We start from the raw sequence: 18,758 nt of genomic DNA on the forward strand, positions 1-18,758 counted from the left end.
ATATATATGCCAGGAAAATCTAATAAACACTTGAAACAAAATAAATGGCTACTTTTTTGAGAGTTGGTTTTATTAACATGATCTGGACCGGAAAATTGATAGATAACCAGCAGAATTATTAACCCTGGTATGTATTAAATGTTGTTTTTTTTTTGTTGAAAAATTGATCACTGCTGGCAGTATATTTAATGGGGTGGAAGTTAACTCTTTCACTACGTAATTTCCTATTCCATATTTCCCATATTTGGATGGAATAAAATGCAGGAAAATAGGAGATATATAGAAAAAGCGTTATAAGTTTTTAATTGGCTTTCAAAAATATACAAAAGTATATATATTCTTTATCCTTGAGACCTTCTCTGTCTAATTATAAGAAAGTTGTCACTGTCACTGTCGTTGGTGCTAGTGTTATGCACACTTTCACTATTATCACTATCATGACTAGGCCTAGCTAGGCCTACACTATCATCATCGCTAATATCCATGTCATCTTGTGATTCAGTGGCAGTATTTGAACAATCACTATCACTCTGGGTATCATCATCATTGACATCCCACTGTGCAAGTCTGCGATGCACTTCTTCTGCAGTTAAATTACGTCTCCCAAGCGCAGCCATTGAAATGTTACTCAAAACAACAATGCCTGCTTGAAGCCTGTTTCAGCCTTTATTCAGACGGAGAGCCGCCCTCAACAGCTCAAAATAAGGTCAAAGGTCATGCAGATTGTTGTTCAAAATAATATATGCAAACGTCATGGGGATATCCCCGGGATATCCTCGTTTGTTTACAGTGATGTCAACAAGCCGCTGTCAGCGGCTTTCCGCTCAAACTGCATATTTTATCTGCGCCGCTGTGAGCGGCTCGCCGTAGCGAAAGAGTTAAGGTACAAGTTTTGAGCAATAAAACTGAACTTTCTAACAATATAAGTTTGTTCCTTTAAAAGAAATTTACTAATTTAACCCATCTAAAAAAAAAAAAACCTTAGAAATTTTCTATACAATTATGAATAATGTAATTTTAAAAATAACAACATAACATTTTATTAAATATTCTTCAGGGTGCAATATATTAAACAATATATATACTTCTTTCTGAGTTTTGTATCATAAATTTATTCAGTTTTTTCTAATTTATGTTTTCGGATTGAAACAAGTAATAATAATAACAATTGATAATAATTAAAAAAATTAATAACAATAAAATAATAACATTAAATAATAAATACTAAAAATAATTCTATTATTAATATATACATAAAGGTATATATTATAAAGGATTACGATGATAATGATGATGTTGATATTGACAATGTGCATTATTATGAGGATGAGGATGATGATGATGATGGTGGTAGTGATGAAGATGATAAGGAGGATGAATAATAGAATGCAACATAGGTTGAAATGAGCTCTTCTTAAAATAATGACTAGTGGAACTCCCTTATGCAATGACTAGCTAACAGTCATATTTTTTAATTATGAATAGCGAACATTTTTTTGTGATTATGGCTTGTGTATCATTCTTTTTATTATAAACTAGAAAACTACTGAAAATACTATAAGCACAATCCCTGTGTTATACAAACCCACATGTCTCTGATAGTAAACCACAAATTTTAGATTTTAATGCAAAACTAATATTATAAATTAAAAATCTTAGCAACATATATTTTTAAAGACTATGATGATTATGATAATGAAAATGATGATGATGATGATGTTGCTGATGATGATGATAAATAATGGTGATATTGATATTGACAGTATGCATTATGAGGAGGATGATGATAATGATGATCAATGTGTTATACAAAACCACATGTCTCTTATAGTAAAGCACAAATTTTACATTTTATTAATGCAAAACAAATATTTCTCGTCTGAATTAAATAATACATTTCAATTATTCCAAATATAACATTCAAAAAATGCATAAATCACAAAAATTTGAATGAAACAAGCTGCAGATACCATTTGGAACTGTTAATATCTCCCACAAAGACCCATCATTGATTTAATGATGAAAAATTTGTTTTAAATGATGATACCTCACTGATATGTGGGTAGGAATGCAAAATATCATTACTACTCGTTCTCGAAACAAAGGACTATAAAAACCTACATGAGTAAAATAGTGGGTCTAACATTTTCCACCAAGTAGAAAACAAAGCTCAAGTAAAATAACTAGGAGCAAAATGTGCACATTCATTTCAGAATTTGACTTCTAAATTTGATAATAAAAACAATAAAAATTTCATAATATAATAATAAATTGAATTATTAAAATAACATAATTACATTATACAAATACAAAATAATAATTATTAGTATTGAATATAAGGAATCATTATAGAAACTTGATAGAGCTCAATGATTGATGACCCTAAAATAATTTTCGTAATCATAGGAAAAAAAGTAAAACTACTACAGCTTAGTGAAATTATATCAAGAATTTTAGACCCAAAAAAATATTTAAATATTGCTAAAAGAAAAAAAAAAGAAATATTTTAAAAATCCTGAAAGTAGCAATGATTCAAGATATTTAAGTAACTTTATACCATGTTTATACTGTACATATAAAGAGAAAAAAATATATACTGTGGAGGAGAGAAGGTATAATTTTATATAATTTTTGAACTTCCTTATATAATTTGCTTAATCTTGAACTGAAAAGTGGGATAAAAAAATGTCCACCCCACCTCCCCCCCAACCCCATTGGTCAAGAATGGACACATGTCATAAGATGCCAATTGAGGTTGTTGGAGTAAAACTAATATTTTCCAATTTAACAACAGTTATTATGATTGAAGTTTGTAAAATAGTGGTCTAAAAGCACAATATTTATATCTTAAACAGTAAAATCTCCCAATTGACTCCCTTCCCACAACTGGGGTTGCATTCCAAAATCCCGAGTGCAAGCTTAGGCGGTCCCTGGATTCAAACCTTATATTAGACTTGTTCCAACCCTGAAGATACACAATTATTATACAGATATAGCATAGTATGAGAGTAGTTAGAGGTCACCTAAGGTCAAACTGTACTGTTAAACAGTAACCAAGGTCACAATTATTTTATATTAACCACTATTATTACATAATACATCTGTCAATCAGTCTGGTAGTACACAAAACAGGCTTTGATAACTATATGTATTTTGTTATATTTTACATACAATTAGTCACGTTCGATAGCAAAGGATGTTACATAGGTCCTTGTTATTAATTACCACTTACAGTATATGGAATTTTTACCAGAAGATGTTAATAAACCTTAAGTTAAATTCTTCAGATATGTCCTATATACATATAGTTATAATAATATTACAATTCTAGCACTTATTTTTATATTTATATTTATATATTATCTTTTGCAGTCATGCTCAACCAAAAGGCAAAGATGTGCACCTAGCTATGGCTGGGAAAAAGTTAGTGTTGTACATAGATTTAACAAGAAAAATAATGGAATATATTACTCGAAGATATTATTTATTCTTTCGTAATCAACAGAATTGATGTTTTTAAAATCGTTCCTGTATAAAGCTTTGATGTATTCAAATTAATATCAGTCAATTAATTTTAAGTTTTACATATTTATTTATGTTTTGATTTAAATGTTTTTGAGGAGTCGGACATCTTTATGCAACTTTAGCAGGTTTTCCAGATTTAAGAATCCCAACATGGTTTCTGAAATTTAGTGTCCATTAAACAGAATGAAAAATTATTATTTAAAAATTAATAGGAAAGAGAAAAATACAATCCAGGTGGCTTCATCATAAAGATATCCTTGGCCCCAGGGTAGAACCCTCCCCTTCCCCCAGATGCTTACTGAACGGGAAATCAATAAGTTCATTAATTTTAATAATACCAAGTTGCAACTGATGCCAGCTTACATAAACTAGTGATCATAATTCACCTTAAACTTTATGGTCCCTAGTATGTTGTTTTAATGTGTATTTAAATTTACAGAAAAACACTGGTAGACCCTTGCTAGCAGAAGGCCCTGACACCATCATGTGACAAACTAAGTACATGATATTTTAATTCTAAAACCTCATATACTTATATTCAGTGTTTATGGAATTAAATATACTTCACCAATACATTTGATTGCCAATCTCAATATAGTGGTCTAAAAGCACAATTTGTACCATACTAAGCCATAAAAACTCTCTCCGTGAAGCCTACTAAATTTTTTATTTCGAGACTCAGATCGAGGCTCTAGTCATCCCCTTTTACTTCTAAACTTGAATATCTCTTACAAGATTAAATAAAGAGAATTAAAAGAACATTTATATATCTTAACAAAATGAATAAAGTAATAAAATAATAATTTTAAAATTAACAGTAACATTATATAATGGCCAAATAATTTAAGTTTTCTAAATACTATATATTGAATCACAATATAACAAATAGTGTCTATAGTGGCCAACACTATTAATATATCATAAATGATAGCGATATACTCCAGTTCTAAATAAAAAAATTTATATTACAGCATGTAATAAAATATTACTTTATATTGTTTTTCATTTAGTGCTTTTAGAATATTTATTTAAATGTAAGAAAAATATTAGCATAATAAATATCCTATATATTATAAATATGTATTACTTTTACTTCTAAACTTAAATATCTCCTAAAAATTTAAATAAAGAGAATTAAACCAACATTTATATATCTTCACAAAACCCTAATTAATTCCATCAATATAAATATCATTTTCCTGAATAATACATCCATGGAAAGATCATTAATATTAATTTATTCCTTTGAAAGATGTTGTTTTAAACAAAACATTTACAAACACTACTGAATGAATGCACTTCTAAACCCACATTGCAATTGTGCAATTCTTTTTGTCTCATCTAGATACCAGTAGAATCGCGCTCAAAGAACACTTCAGCGAACGAGGGATACTTGAATTGTTACCAAGCCTTTATGCTGGTACCAATAATCATTGAAAAAACACTGCTCATCAATTGCGCTGGTATAATTATTCCTGACGAATCGTCTTGCGACTGGATTGTAAACTTAGGTAATTACAATAAAGTCTTGGCATCATGAGTATTAAAGAACAAGGGAATTTACTTCAGTAAAGCCCCTGTACAGTAATCTTACGCATTGTAGGATCTACCTATCACACAGTGGGATTATGATAGAATCCATTAATTAAGTATTGTATTTTGAGTGAGAGGTTTCCAGGGCTGTAAAAATGTGTTGGTCCTGGGTGCGGGATTTAAGTATTTTAGGGCTGGGCTAGCAAAAAATACATTAAAACTAGACTAATATTCAATAGTCGATATATAAAGGCTAGCAATTATTTTAGCAAAACTAGACCTTGGTCCAGAAAAAAAAAATTAACTTTTTAAAGCTCTGGTTTCTTAATCAACATGTGTCCATCAAGTTCAACATTTTGTAATAGACAAAAATTTGGGCTCTCAATATCAAAGGATGGGGGTAATTCAAAACTTTGCTGTAAATTTTGCTTGCGTCTATGGGAGCATTACCAATGTCTGTTTGTCTTCCCCAGGAGTATACGGTCCATTGACCAGGGGGTAATAAAGTTGAAAGCGCTTTGATACTTGACTTTTATAAGTCAAGCTCATATATAATGGAACATCATTATTATTAACCCTTCCCAGTCGTATGGCGTCGCGACGACGCCATCTTCGACCATACTTTATAGCGAGGCTACCCTCTATAGGATTTTTTTAGTGTGATGTAGTAGTATTTCTGTAGAATTATACTTTCTTATCTGAGATTAATCAGTGGACCTTTCGGTTTTTTAAAAAAACCATTTTAGATTAGATATTTTGTGGTCAAACTATCTAACTGGTCAGTTTGACCAAGAATAATATCCTAGTTTAAAAAGACAACACCAGTCCCCCAAAATTGTTCAAAATTTAAAATGGGGAAAAAGAATTTACATTTCAATATTTTTAGTCTAGTTTTTAGTGCCATTCCCAGTCATCTAGAAGTGCCATAGACAATCCATGGTGGGGCTAGGGTTGTCTGGCCCCTCCAACTGTAACATTCACCTCTCTATTTTAAATTTTCCACCACTTGAATAGCCTATTAGGTGGAATTACCCAAGTTTAACCAATCAAATCGTACCTAGAAAATATTTCCATGCTGTTTTCCCAGCAGCGGCATATCTAGTGTCTATCTAATTTTAAAATGGGGGTGGCGGGCAATGCGGGTGTGATAGTGAAGGGGGAGGGCCCTCAAAGTTTAGTGAGTGGGCGCTTGCAAAATAAGGTGATACAATTCCAAAGGTGGGGGAAGGGGGCGAAAAATGGCCCGAAAGTGGCACCGATCGAGATAACAATGCCCTAGGGGGTCCGGGGGCATTCCTCCACGAAATTTCTGTGTTCAGACGACCGAAAATAACCTCTGAGGCCTATTGGGCAATGATTTTTTTTAATTTTCCTTTTTTTTTTCTTTCTTTCTTTTTTTTTTTGACTTTCCAAAAGGGGAGGGGGAGGGCCGGGGGAAATTACAGGTACAGTAGAACCCATTTAAGGGGACATCTTCATGACCAAAAAGTGTCCCCTGAAGAGGTTGGCTATAGTTTTAAATAAAAGATATACTTCCGCGTGTTGTGTCTGAAAAAGCATCCCCTGGATAGGGGTGTCACCAAAACAGGGATGTCTCAATATAGTAGTAGTAGTAGTAGTAAAACTTTATTTATTCACGAGACACAAATCAACAGATACAATGCTGTTTTTCATTATGGCCGTGATATACCTTAGTTACAATTTATAAATTACACATTATGGTACATCATAAAAAAGCAAAAGTTAGACATAGAAATTATATAATATAGATACAAATTATAATTATTATAAAAATTGCAAAAAAATCAACAATTAAGTAAAATGAATATAATCATTACCTAACAATGGCAAAATGGAAAAGGCGAAAATCCACTCAACAAAAGTAAACAGTAAGTTATGAAAAAGATATGTAAAAAATAAATACAACAAAGCCAAAAAAAAAACAAAAAAAAACAGTAAATTAGTGATTTATTGAGAAGGGCTCTACTGTATTTGAGTATTTTCTTTTCCAACAATAACCCAAGTTTTCCCTTTAATTCGATACACAATTTTACCATCATATACTTTTAGATTTAAATCTAAAATTATTGGTTCATTACTGCATGATATTTCATCATGAAATGAAAGGGACATAAGGTCATTGCTACTTGCTACATTTGACTGGTTTTTATCTAAGTTTGATTTATTGGTTAGGAAAATTTATGATTTAGTTTCTTTTATAGTTTTGTTTTTCACTTCATTTCTCTTTTTTTGTTTACATAAAGTGTGTAAATGCTTTCTTTTTTGTATAATGTGCTATGACTAAGATTATTATATTCATTACTAAATATTAATATTATTATCATCCCTGGATTTTTCAATAATAACCCTGGATGGAAAAAAAATACTGTAGCTATAATATAACAAATGCTGGTAGTACGTTGTATAGTATCATTTTACTTTTAACAGTAGAAGTGTTAAGTTTTTGACCTGAGTTCAAATGAATTAAATTAACAAATTAGGGCAGTGAGAAAAAAATTTAAGGCAGAATATTATATTGCTTATTTACTTTGATCAAACAAGTTACCAACAAATGGCTGATAAGGGGCGCCAAAACATATACACAGCCATAATATCGGTGCTGGTTCTAGCCGCCCGCTCACCTATGTTTCTGACAGTGAAACAAGTCTTCTCAGATTAGGCCAAGTACACAATTGGCTCTTTAGAAAACCCAATACATTCTTTGAGTAAGGGGTACTCTGGTGTACTGATCCTGTTGTGAACAGACCAAAGTAGTGGGGACTGGTTTACAAGTAGCCCAGACAGGAAGTGGCCCTTAGGGGAAAATAAAATCCCTGTGTAAGCTACGTAGTCCACACCACGATCACTTTGAGGCTTTAGGAGAAGCGCTATATAAACCTATCTACATTGCATTACATGACACAGATAGAAATAATCAGTTTTTACTTAACCAGATAATTTAAGTGTTTATGTATATAATATAGGAGGAGTATTACAATGAATTGGCAGCTTTTATTATTATTATTATTATTATTATTATTATTATTATTATTATTATTATTATCATTATTATTATTATTCTTTCATCAGTTACCAAGCAAGAAAAATATTTTTATATAATAATAGTAACAATAATAATAATAATAATAATAATAATAATAATAATAATAATAATAATAATAAAAATGATGTTTAGGATTTATAAAGCAACTTAGACAATGGGAAAATATGAAAGTTGATCTAATAAATAAACTGAAAGTACAGTAAGTCTACCAATGTTATATTATATTATATTAAGCAAGCAATATATAAATACTGTACATAATTTGATTGCTTATTAGTTCAAAACAGTATAATATCTTTACATATTGGCTGCCAAACATTTTTTCCTAGTTTCATTCCATTAAGGCATAAAGGGCGCCACCATAATGAATATCATTCCCATCAAACTTTAACGAAACAAACAAACATATGGTATTATTTTTAGATTGTTAATTCCAGGATCTTCCCTGAACCTCCAGGGTGAGAGTTCATGTTCTGGTGACCATTGCCAGCGAGTATACGTGCAATACAACAGTGGTATGTTTAGACAGATGTGGACGTGAACTCGCATCCTTGACGCTCTGAGTTTACATCCCTGGCCACGAACGTTTTAAAGAACATATTGCGAAAAATATTTGAACTCCGGGGTAATTTTAACATCAAATAGGACGGTCCCCATTTCCCAAAGGAAGGAAAGGTAAATGATATATTTTTTTAATGACTTCAGAGGTTAATGTATTTTGGAATTTGTTGTTTATGTTGTATCTTTGTAACTTGTTTCAAACTGAATTGTTAATTGTTATTTTTGATGCCGATTTTGATGCCGAATGAAGTCAAGCCAAGTCAACAGGATAAGATAAAAATTGATAGACTTGTAATGTTCTAGAAAAGAAAATTGTTTAAAATTATTGTTTAACATATAAAATGGGGAAAATAACAGCATAGCATGATGTATAGATATATAATGGTTAGTTTAGTGCAATAAAATAGATTTTTTTTTTAATGACGTTACAGCATGTTTTGGTCAATATCTCTGAAACAGGATTTGTCACGAGTGACTGGTTTGGCTTGTCTTTGCCAAATATTGAGATAGGCCACACCCACCTAAGCACCACCTTGGACGTGGCCTAACAATTTTAGTTATTGGTTGCAGTATTCTTAATATTAAAAGCAAGTAAAAGTACATAGTACATACTGCTATGTTTCATTCTACTACAGTATCAGTCGACTTGACTTGGCCTATGGTGAAGTCATTATAGAATGTACCATTCACATTTCTTCCTTTGGAAAATGTGGACCTTTCTATTTGATGTCAAAATTACCAAAATAATTTTTTAAATCGTTGCTCGCAATATGTTCTTTAAAATGTTCACTGCCAGGGACGTGAACTTACACCCGACAGGGTTCACTCAGAGAGCCAATGATGCAAGTTCACATCCACACCTGTCTAAACATACCACATTGTATAGCATAAAGTAGTTATCTCATCTCTAGATGACCAAAAATGGCACACTTGGGCCAGTTGTTTTTCGCTTAGAAAATTATTCTAATTATAATTTTTCCCAACAGACGTTACGAAGACTCACCAACAGATGGGTGGGCTCCTATTAAATCTGGTATTTACGCATATTGTATACTAATTTACACTTCAATTCAACTATATTTTAGCTACTAGCAAATATTGAAGGATAAACTATACCTGTTTGCCAAACACTTGAAGCGAAAAAGCTTGCATGCTGGGTTGAAATGCATTGTGGTATACATCAAGAACTTCTGGGTTATGGTTGCGTCCTCTTCCAAAGATCTTAGCCTGGTTGTTCCATTGTATTGGTGCATCCACCTACAGAAAGAGAAAAAATACTGCCTTATTAAATATCGTACAGAAAACAAGTTGAAACATGTTGTACAATGTTAAGTCTTATAGCCAATTCACATGAGAAACAATGTTACACTCGTCGGGAAATTTTGGCATGTGTCCCTTGCTAAATTGTGTTTGTGTGAATACCTTTAATTTTAAGATTAACATGCTGCTCTGGAAAAAATAAATATAATAATATCAATATTTTAAAAAAATTGATATCGCACTCACAAGATAGCATGCTCGCAGGGTATCCTATAGCTGATATTTATTCTGTGGTGTTGCACAAATCTTTAATATCTGCATATAAATTGTACCGACTCTTTGCAAGGTTTATATTCGCTTATGTGTAGATGATGGTATCTTGGGAAGTCTGTTAGCATATAGCATGCATCCATAGTAATATTTGATTTTGTGTAAATCAGGTATTAGGCTTGCAAACGGAAGGTTGAAAGTTTGACTAGGGGGTTGATTGCAGTGCTTGTGGCCTATGTTTATCTCACTTCATAAGCGTAAAATATGCCTGATAGGATGGCTAGGCATCAGAAGACGAAATATAGGAGGCAGTGTATACCTCAGCCACTTCCCCATTTGGGGGCTCAGGCCCAAAATATTTTTTGGCCCATACGCTGCCATGAAGCCATGACTGTGATGTTTCCTGAAATGCAGATTCTGAAACAGTTTGTTGCAACAGAAAATTGTATACTATTTTGCATATTATATACGGTGTCATAAATTACCTGCCAATTGAGGTGACCATGTGGGCCATAGCTAGTCATCTTGCCGTTGCTAAGCAGAAACACTGCATCGTACCCCTGATTTGGAGATCGAAAACCAATGCTACGCAGATGGGATAATACACTGCGCTTTTTCGCCACCCTAGAAAAAAAAAAGAGAAATATGCAAGTGAGAATGCATTTTTCTGCTAGGCTACAGTAGACAAAGTGCAAAAAAAAATTGCTTCTTACACAGCCTGGCCTAGAACCTAGGTCGGGCGCATAGGTTTGCAAGTCACTTTCTGTTTGCCGTTTTCAATTTTGTAAGATCTTTACTTGCCTTAGTCCCTGTTAATGGTAATTATTAAACCATCCAACAAAAGCACAATTACTATTATCATGATTATAGGCCATTTTAACCATAACGTCTGCTCAGCTTATACATATTTGTGGCATGGTTATCTCAGGGAACAGTGATAATTTCACTGTTCCCTGGTCATCTCTAGAGCAATGGCGAATTGCAAAGGCCCATGAGCAATATGAGCCCAGTGACCCTTTTTTTAGATGTTTGGGCTCATATTTTCTATTTTTGGGCCTTGCCTGAGACCTATAGTGGGCTTGTCAATAGAGGGTGCTATTATTGAACTTAATAATTTTAGTGAATTTGCTTACTTTTTCACAACTAATGGTAACACTGAAAGCTTTTTATCTTCTTTCAAATTGCTTGAGTGGAATTTTAAGAATGATCCTGAAAGAAATGAAAACCAGAAGGCAATTATTAAAAACAATGTATTATTAATTATTATTATTATTATTATTATTATTATTATTATACTTATAATGGTCACATTATTAAGAAGACACAACAATAATTGTTACTTAACCAATATCCTGAGGCGCGTGGAACGGAGAGAGTAGAGAAAACAGTAGAACTTATACATACTGTTTGTGGTGCTGAACTAATAATAATAATTCAAATAATAAAACATAATATTAAATGGTACAGGTAAAAGTCTAAAAGTTAATTAAAAATATTCGTAACATCTGCTGATGCATTTGTTACCATATTTATATCTGCCTTAACAGGTGGTAAACGAAGGTACACTATCACAGCAGGGTTACTGGTATCTTTAATCACTTTTAACAGATTGTTAAGCAAATTAATTCATTAATTACAAAATATGCAAATATTACTGGGCTCCCAAATATAACAATAATAATACATTAATAAAAATATAATAAAATAATAATAAAAATAATAGTACTAATAATAATAAATTAATACCAATATATTTATAATTTATAGTAATAGCATAATAACCCTTTGTGCATCTATTATCTATTAATATATTTGATATTTTGGTTTGAGAAAGGTATTTTTGTTTTCTATGGAAAAATAACAAAAATAGGCTTGTCGCACCATGGAGGAAAAAAGCAGATAGGCTAGACTGGGTTCCAGTCTCTAAATTTTGTCTTAATCAGTGAAAATTGCTTGGGAAAAAAAAATTGATTTTGGCACCAATGGCATTTTATATTACTTATTTGCTTGGTGTTCCATAATTTAATTTTTCTTGGTTTAATTCACATCCAAATTCATCAACATAACAAGTTTCACAACATAAACTGATGCTGGTGGCACTCTCCAAAATTAGCTAATACTAGGAAAAATCAATATATTAAGCCTGTTTTTGACTTGCAAATTTTTCACGTGAGTCGAATGTGCATCCACATTTCTATAGAAGTTTTCGCTTAGACGCCTTAGATTCGTGCAAATAAATTTGTCTAGTCGAAAACAGGCTTTAGAGACTTGTGGCAAGTCTACAAACAGGGTAGTTCTGAAATGAACTGTTGCATTGTTGAAAATGCTTTATGCTTTGAACAGATTGGCATAATCATCATCAGAAGAATGATGAAAAGATTTATCATTAGTGTATATACCATAGGTGGGAAAGGTGTGGCCCGCGGGCCGCATGCGGCCCAACAGCAATTGTTTTGCGGCCCGCGAAAATGAATTAGAAACCCTAGGTTTTTGGCCCGCCGAGCAACAATGGCTAGAAAACACCTTGTTTTGTGCGGCCAGACACTGATCATCTGCAAAAAGTAATAATAAAACTGGGAATAAAGTGGTGTAAAAGCAGTGCTTGGAGGTTTTTGAAAGAACACTGGAAACATCAAAGTTTGGGTGCAGCCCTCAGTGTTAAATCGAAAATTCACTTTGGCCCTTCGACCAATTTTTATGCTCACTCCTAGTATATATGAAGAGGATGAAGATACTGTGCCTGTGACTGATTGACAGCTGTAGAATAGATGTGGTTGGATGACAAAGAAGACAAAGCAAATACCGAAGCTTGGTTGGAGCCAAAAGACATTTCTAACCAAGGATACCAGAAACAAACTAACAAGAGGAACCAACACTTTTAGTGTGAGACCACCAAAAGGCAGTGGTTAGGAGTTAAAAGGTGTTCAAATAATGCAGACATCTACTCTAATTTATAAGCAAAGCAAAAGTATGGAAAACAAATAAGTGAAAACTTAAAGGTCTGGAAAAAGGTGTGCCTTTAGACTATTAAGTAAAGACCCATCTGGATTAGTCAGCCTTAAACTCAACGGCCAAATGGTAATGTAATATGACTCACATCTCATGCTATACTATTTTGCATTTTAATTGTTAAAGTATTATTTGTTGTTACAGTTCAGTAGTTACATCTGCACATTCTAACGTATTTTTAAATCACAAAATTATGCTTGTGATTGGACAGGGTATGTAACATGTGTTTCTTTCCTTGTTTAAATATGTGACAATCTACATTTTTTTTTTAAACTAAGGTCAATAGTTATGATCTACACAGCTACAATGTATTACAAAACAGTGTATGGATGTATGTGGATGTGCCTCAGTATCTTTCTATATGATGCAACATACTTTTTCTAAATAAATAAAAAAAGTATATTCTGCACTGCTAGAACATTTGAATGGCTCTGTCATAACCAGCCATTTCAAATTGAATTTTTGGTGATCTTTTTTTTTTTTGCTTTTTTTAGATTCCACATAAACTCTTTAAAATCTTTAAAACAGTGTTTATTTGATGAAAATTGGTTGAGTATTAGCGAAGTTATCAATATTTAATTAATTGCATATCAGCCATGAAGGTTTTGAGAAAACAACTTCCAAACATTTCAAAATCAATCGTTTATTATTAAGATTTGTAGTTAAAAAATAATTTTAATATACTGTACTTGGCAGTTAGATTTAGTGACTGATATTTCGCAGAAATTTTCTTCAATAATTCTCTTTTATAAAATGCAAAAACACTTACATTTTCAAAAATCTGTTTCTCAAATGTTTTGGGTGCTTGGAAATTAGAAATTACGACAAATGGCAGGTTTTGCTAAAACCAGTCACATATACTAAATTGGTATTTAAACCTTACCTGAAACTGATAACATATCAATGAATGTAGGAGGTTGGCATATAGAAGCATTAAAGATGACACCTGTAGAAGGGTTGTCAATGGAATGAACCACTGCTAGGCAGTTGTCGCTATTGCTTGGATCACTTGTGAAATGAGCTGAAATAATCAGTAAAATATAGGGGGAAATGTTACTGACATTGTATTTAATCTATCATTAAAACACAATAACAATCATAACAATACTTTTTTTGTTTGATTTATTCAAGTATTGGTGTTATCCGACGTATTAAATATTTTCTTCCATCCCATGCACTAAAAAGTTTAACTCATGCTCTTGTATTTCCTCTTTTTGATTATTGTTGCTGTGTTTAGTCTAACTGTAGTATTTAAAACACCAATTGCTTACAAGTGCTTATGAATAGATTAGGTAGAATTTTGCTTTCAGTAGATATTAAGATATGTTAATTATATATTAAGTATGCTCGGCTGGAGAAGGCTCAATGCTAGTTGGGATGAGAAATTACTTATCATGATTTTCAAATGTTTTAAAGGTTATGCTCCTCAATATCTCACATCAAATTTTATCTTCAACAATAGTACCCATACCAAAGGAACACGTAGTCAAACAAATAACAATCTAGTCATCTCAACTTTGAATAATAGTCAAGGAAAACAGACTTTTCTTTACCGGGCAACAAAAATGTGGAATGAACTTCCTAATGAATTAAAAATGAACTTTCAAAATATGTCGTTACATTTATTCCAAAACAATATTACTACCTAAATGTATTTCATTGACTCTTCTCTTGCTTGGTTTTTATTTTTTGTGTGTTATATACAGGTATTTACATTCTCTTTATTTTTTGTTAAACAATTCTTTATATTGTATATATTTTTGTTATGTTTAAACTGTACCAATTTGAAAATCAGTGTAATAGTACTGAAAGTTCCTACAGTATAAAGAAAAAAAAATAAATAAATACAGTAAAATCACATAAAATATAACCAGAAGGTAGAATGCAGCTGAAGCATATGCAATGTTTAAAAAAAAAATCTAATAGCTTAATCGGAAAGTAGCAAACAAAAAAACATTAAAATCTATTATTAAATTCAACACATAACCAATGAAGAAAATCAAATTATCCTAATACCACTGCAGTAACAAAAATCACAAACCTAAAAAAAAAAATTACAATGACTATTATAACAACCAAAATTCTTATTTCATAATAACTATACTTTACTAAAAAATATTTCCATTTCATCTTTGTCTAAAGGTAGTGTAGTTAATTATATAATATTACAGGTTATTTATTTATTTGTTTATTAATGTATAAAATTATTTGTTCTGTGAAGTTTCTTTGGTGTATTTTTTGTAAGAAAATCAATCTCATGATAGCATATGTGTATGTGTATTACTATGGCAACAACATATTCTTAATCTGAAGATTATTAATATTACCTTTGACCTCATCCACACTGCCATCTTGGTTAAAGTCAACATAAACAGCTCCATGATGTGGCAGCTTGAGAGAGGTTAGTGGCCACCTTCTGACAAGGTTCATGACCCCAATACCCTAAATGAACATGGGAGGGTAGGTTGTAGGTAAAACTTTATTTATTTTTTTGTTAATATATTTCAGTAAAAATGTGTTCTGTGAATTATAGGAGAATGGGATATGGAAGAGGGGAAGTGGGATATATCAGAAATGGACATGAGAAATGCCATCAGTTCAAATATTACCAAAATTAGCCGTTTTTCTCATGAATAAAAACAGTTTCCTTTCTCTTTCTTTCTTTTTATTTATTTAAAATTCATATCAAAATATAAAAATCCAAGGTTAAAAACAGAAAAAAAGTAACACAAAGGTCAACTTATTTCCATTGCGGTCCTTAAAAAATTAAAATCTCTGAACTGAATAATGAGTTTTTAAACATAACTAAGCAATAGCAGGAGAAGAATATCTTGATAAATGTTCTCCAGAATAATTGATATTTAATTACTGCCATAAAATGTATTAATTAATTGATTATTATAATCAATTATAAATGATTATTTAATTACTTGCGTATATACTTTTAAAAACCATATGTTTCAACATGACTGCACAAAATCAGATGTTATACTCTGATCAAATACACAGGGTGTTGGAAAGTGCCACACCCAAGCAATCTAAATGGATTTTTTGTGATTTTTTAAAGCGGTTGGTACTACCATATTTCTTCGGGTATAAGTCCACCACCTACCTTATGCCCAATTTTATGTACCAGCATTACTCCTAGCAAAAGCCCAGGGTATGGATATGCCTACATAAGCAGACATGCAGGGTTGGAAACTTGCTTTCTGATTTGAAAATCAAAAATCCTAATTTTAATGTTCACGATGAGAAGTGGTTATACCACAGGATGAGAAGGCAGGAATATCTGCTGTAGTATGTATTTGAAAATCAGGATTTATTTTTTACCGTACCTCATTTGAGTGTGTAACAATGACATTGGGATTTTTGACATGTTCCGATGGACTGTGAGGGCGCATGCCACCAAATGCATATCCAGCAAGATGAAGATCATCAAGGCCAAACACTATAAAAAAAAAAGTTGATAATACTTATTACTTATAATAAAAGATAATACTGTTAAGAATATTAAATGGTGAATTTCTGCCATGTTGTCACAGTGGAACTAATGCCTTTAAGTATTTTTACAGTGTTAGATTATAACTAATATACATCAATCACAACAAAAACACAACTAAAACGAAAGCAGATTAAGACTTAGTTTAAACATTCGCCCACACAATCTACTGTGTGAATCACTTAAATTTGTGTTTGTATAGACCATTTTTGCGAAATTTGAAATGAAAATTTCCAATGACCTTGCAACTACCACTTGGGAGACTTTCAGAGGCCTATGCACTTCATGCTACGTAGTTACCATTGTCCGCGCGGCGCTCTTTTTGACACTAGCTAGCTGCTCAGGCTAGGCTAGGCCACGGCTAGGCTGCTAGAATTCCCCCAGTGAGTTGCGAGATGTTAGCAGCGCTGTTTCAAAATAAACCTGATAAAATTGACTGTCCCGGGTGCGAGAAACATGTGATAATATCAGAAAGTAGACTTTCACTATTAATTATTACACTCACATGAAGGCAGTGCTGTTCCAGCATCGTTGTCACCGTCGTAATTTTCAGCATCCTTCTTGAATCGTGCTAGTTCAATTGCTGAGTCATATCCAAATTTCCAGCGATGAGGCTTCAAATAACAAATTAATTTTAATAATTTTGGTATTATGGTAATGTATCTTATATAAGATAGTATAATACATACTCCAAGTATCGAAATGCACACCATCGTGTCGGGATTCAATATTTCGACATTAATTATGTCATCATCAGGAATCCCGACACAATAGCGTGCATTTCGATTCTTGGAGTATGTGTTATACTATCTTATCTGAGATTAATCAGTGGACCTTTCGGTTGCGATTTTTTATAATTTGTTTATCTTAATGAGTTTAACAATTGTTTAGCTATCAGCCTTCTAAATTGTGGGCTCACTGGTTTACTGTAATCACAAAGACTAAGAATGGTACAATGTAACTACTGTATAAAATTGTGCAGTACCAAAAGGTTCAATGTATGCACCAACTATTTGTTCAATACCATAGTTATTCTGGTATAACCACATTACCCTTAAACACAAAATTAGGTCAATTTTGATGGGGATCCCCTTTTCAATCAAAAGGCGATTTTTCAGCACTTCATGCCTATTTTAAAGCCAAACTATGATTTATTTTAAAGGGTAAATTTACTTTATTTTTAGCTAAACTACTAATTCAAATCATGCCCTTGGCTTTTGCCCAAGGATAAGTTGGTATGTAAAATTGGGCATAAAGTAGGGGGTTGGCTTATACTCAAGGAACTAACTATTCAACTAACCAGAGCTTGAATCAGTGATTGTGAATAGTGTGACCAGTGCTGTTCCTTTAAATGTGCTAACCCCTTCCGCAAACCAAGCTTGAAATGATGAGCTTTGAAAATGTCCTGAAAAGAATAATAATGATAATAATAATAATAATAATAATAATAATAATAATAATAATAATAATAATAATTTTCTTTTTTTTGGTACAGTAATGAACATGAATGCATTAAATAAAATATATACATACAATAATTCTCTGTAGAAAATCATCTTTCAACTCAATAAATATAGTGTCTTCATAAAAAATGCAATGATTTACAGCAATATTTCTCTGATAAAGTCATTCGTAATATTGTTGTATATCATCAACATTATTAGTTATTATTACCAATTATCATTATTATTAATATAATTAGGGCTTCAATAGATATACTTTTCATTGTAATAAAGTTTTTGGTTGATAATAGCTTCAATAAACAATTGAATTCTGAAACAAAAAGAACTGGGGACATTATCAGTTATCCTTAAAAGCCCGTAGCCAGGATTTTGGTAGGGGGGTTCTTTTTGATACTGAAAGGGCACTTGCGGGCACCATTGACTGGGGCCAGGGGGCCGCCAAGGGCCCCCGGGGGTCCAGGGCCAAAACCCCGGTGGGGGTCCAGCATTCTATGCATTTACAGGTGTTATTTAATTGATTTGAGAGGCCATACATTAAAAAAAAATGTATATATTAAAGAGGTAATTTTTTGAG

The 18,758-nt window shown here is 32.1% G+C and overlaps 1 protein-coding gene across 1 annotated transcript in view; it reads right to left on the reverse strand.

The window, feature by feature from the left end:
• LOC117123065 overlaps positions 1-18,758 on the reverse strand; it is a gene marked incomplete at its 3' end in the record, with an annotated part of 24,558 nt that overhangs the window by 1,912 nt on the left and 3,888 nt on the right. The window contains 8 exon segments of the mRNA XM_033268885.1: positions 9,800-9,940; positions 10,699-10,837; positions 11,347-11,422; positions 14,106-14,243; positions 15,550-15,664; positions 16,558-16,670; positions 17,227-17,335; positions 18,022-18,126. Of these exon segments, the coding sequence (XP_033124776.1) occupies positions 9,800-9,940; positions 10,699-10,837; positions 11,347-11,422; positions 14,106-14,243; positions 15,550-15,664; positions 16,558-16,670; positions 17,227-17,335; positions 18,022-18,126 (936 nt within the window).

The sequence above is a fragment of the Anneissia japonica genome, unplaced genomic scaffold (genome assembly GCF_011630105.1).
Source record: "Anneissia japonica isolate Jap-2015-1 unplaced genomic scaffold, ASM1163010v1 scaffold2999_len715162_cov194, whole genome shotgun sequence".
Taxonomy (NCBI): domain Eukaryota; kingdom Metazoa; phylum Echinodermata; class Crinoidea; order Comatulida; family Comatulidae; genus Anneissia; species Anneissia japonica.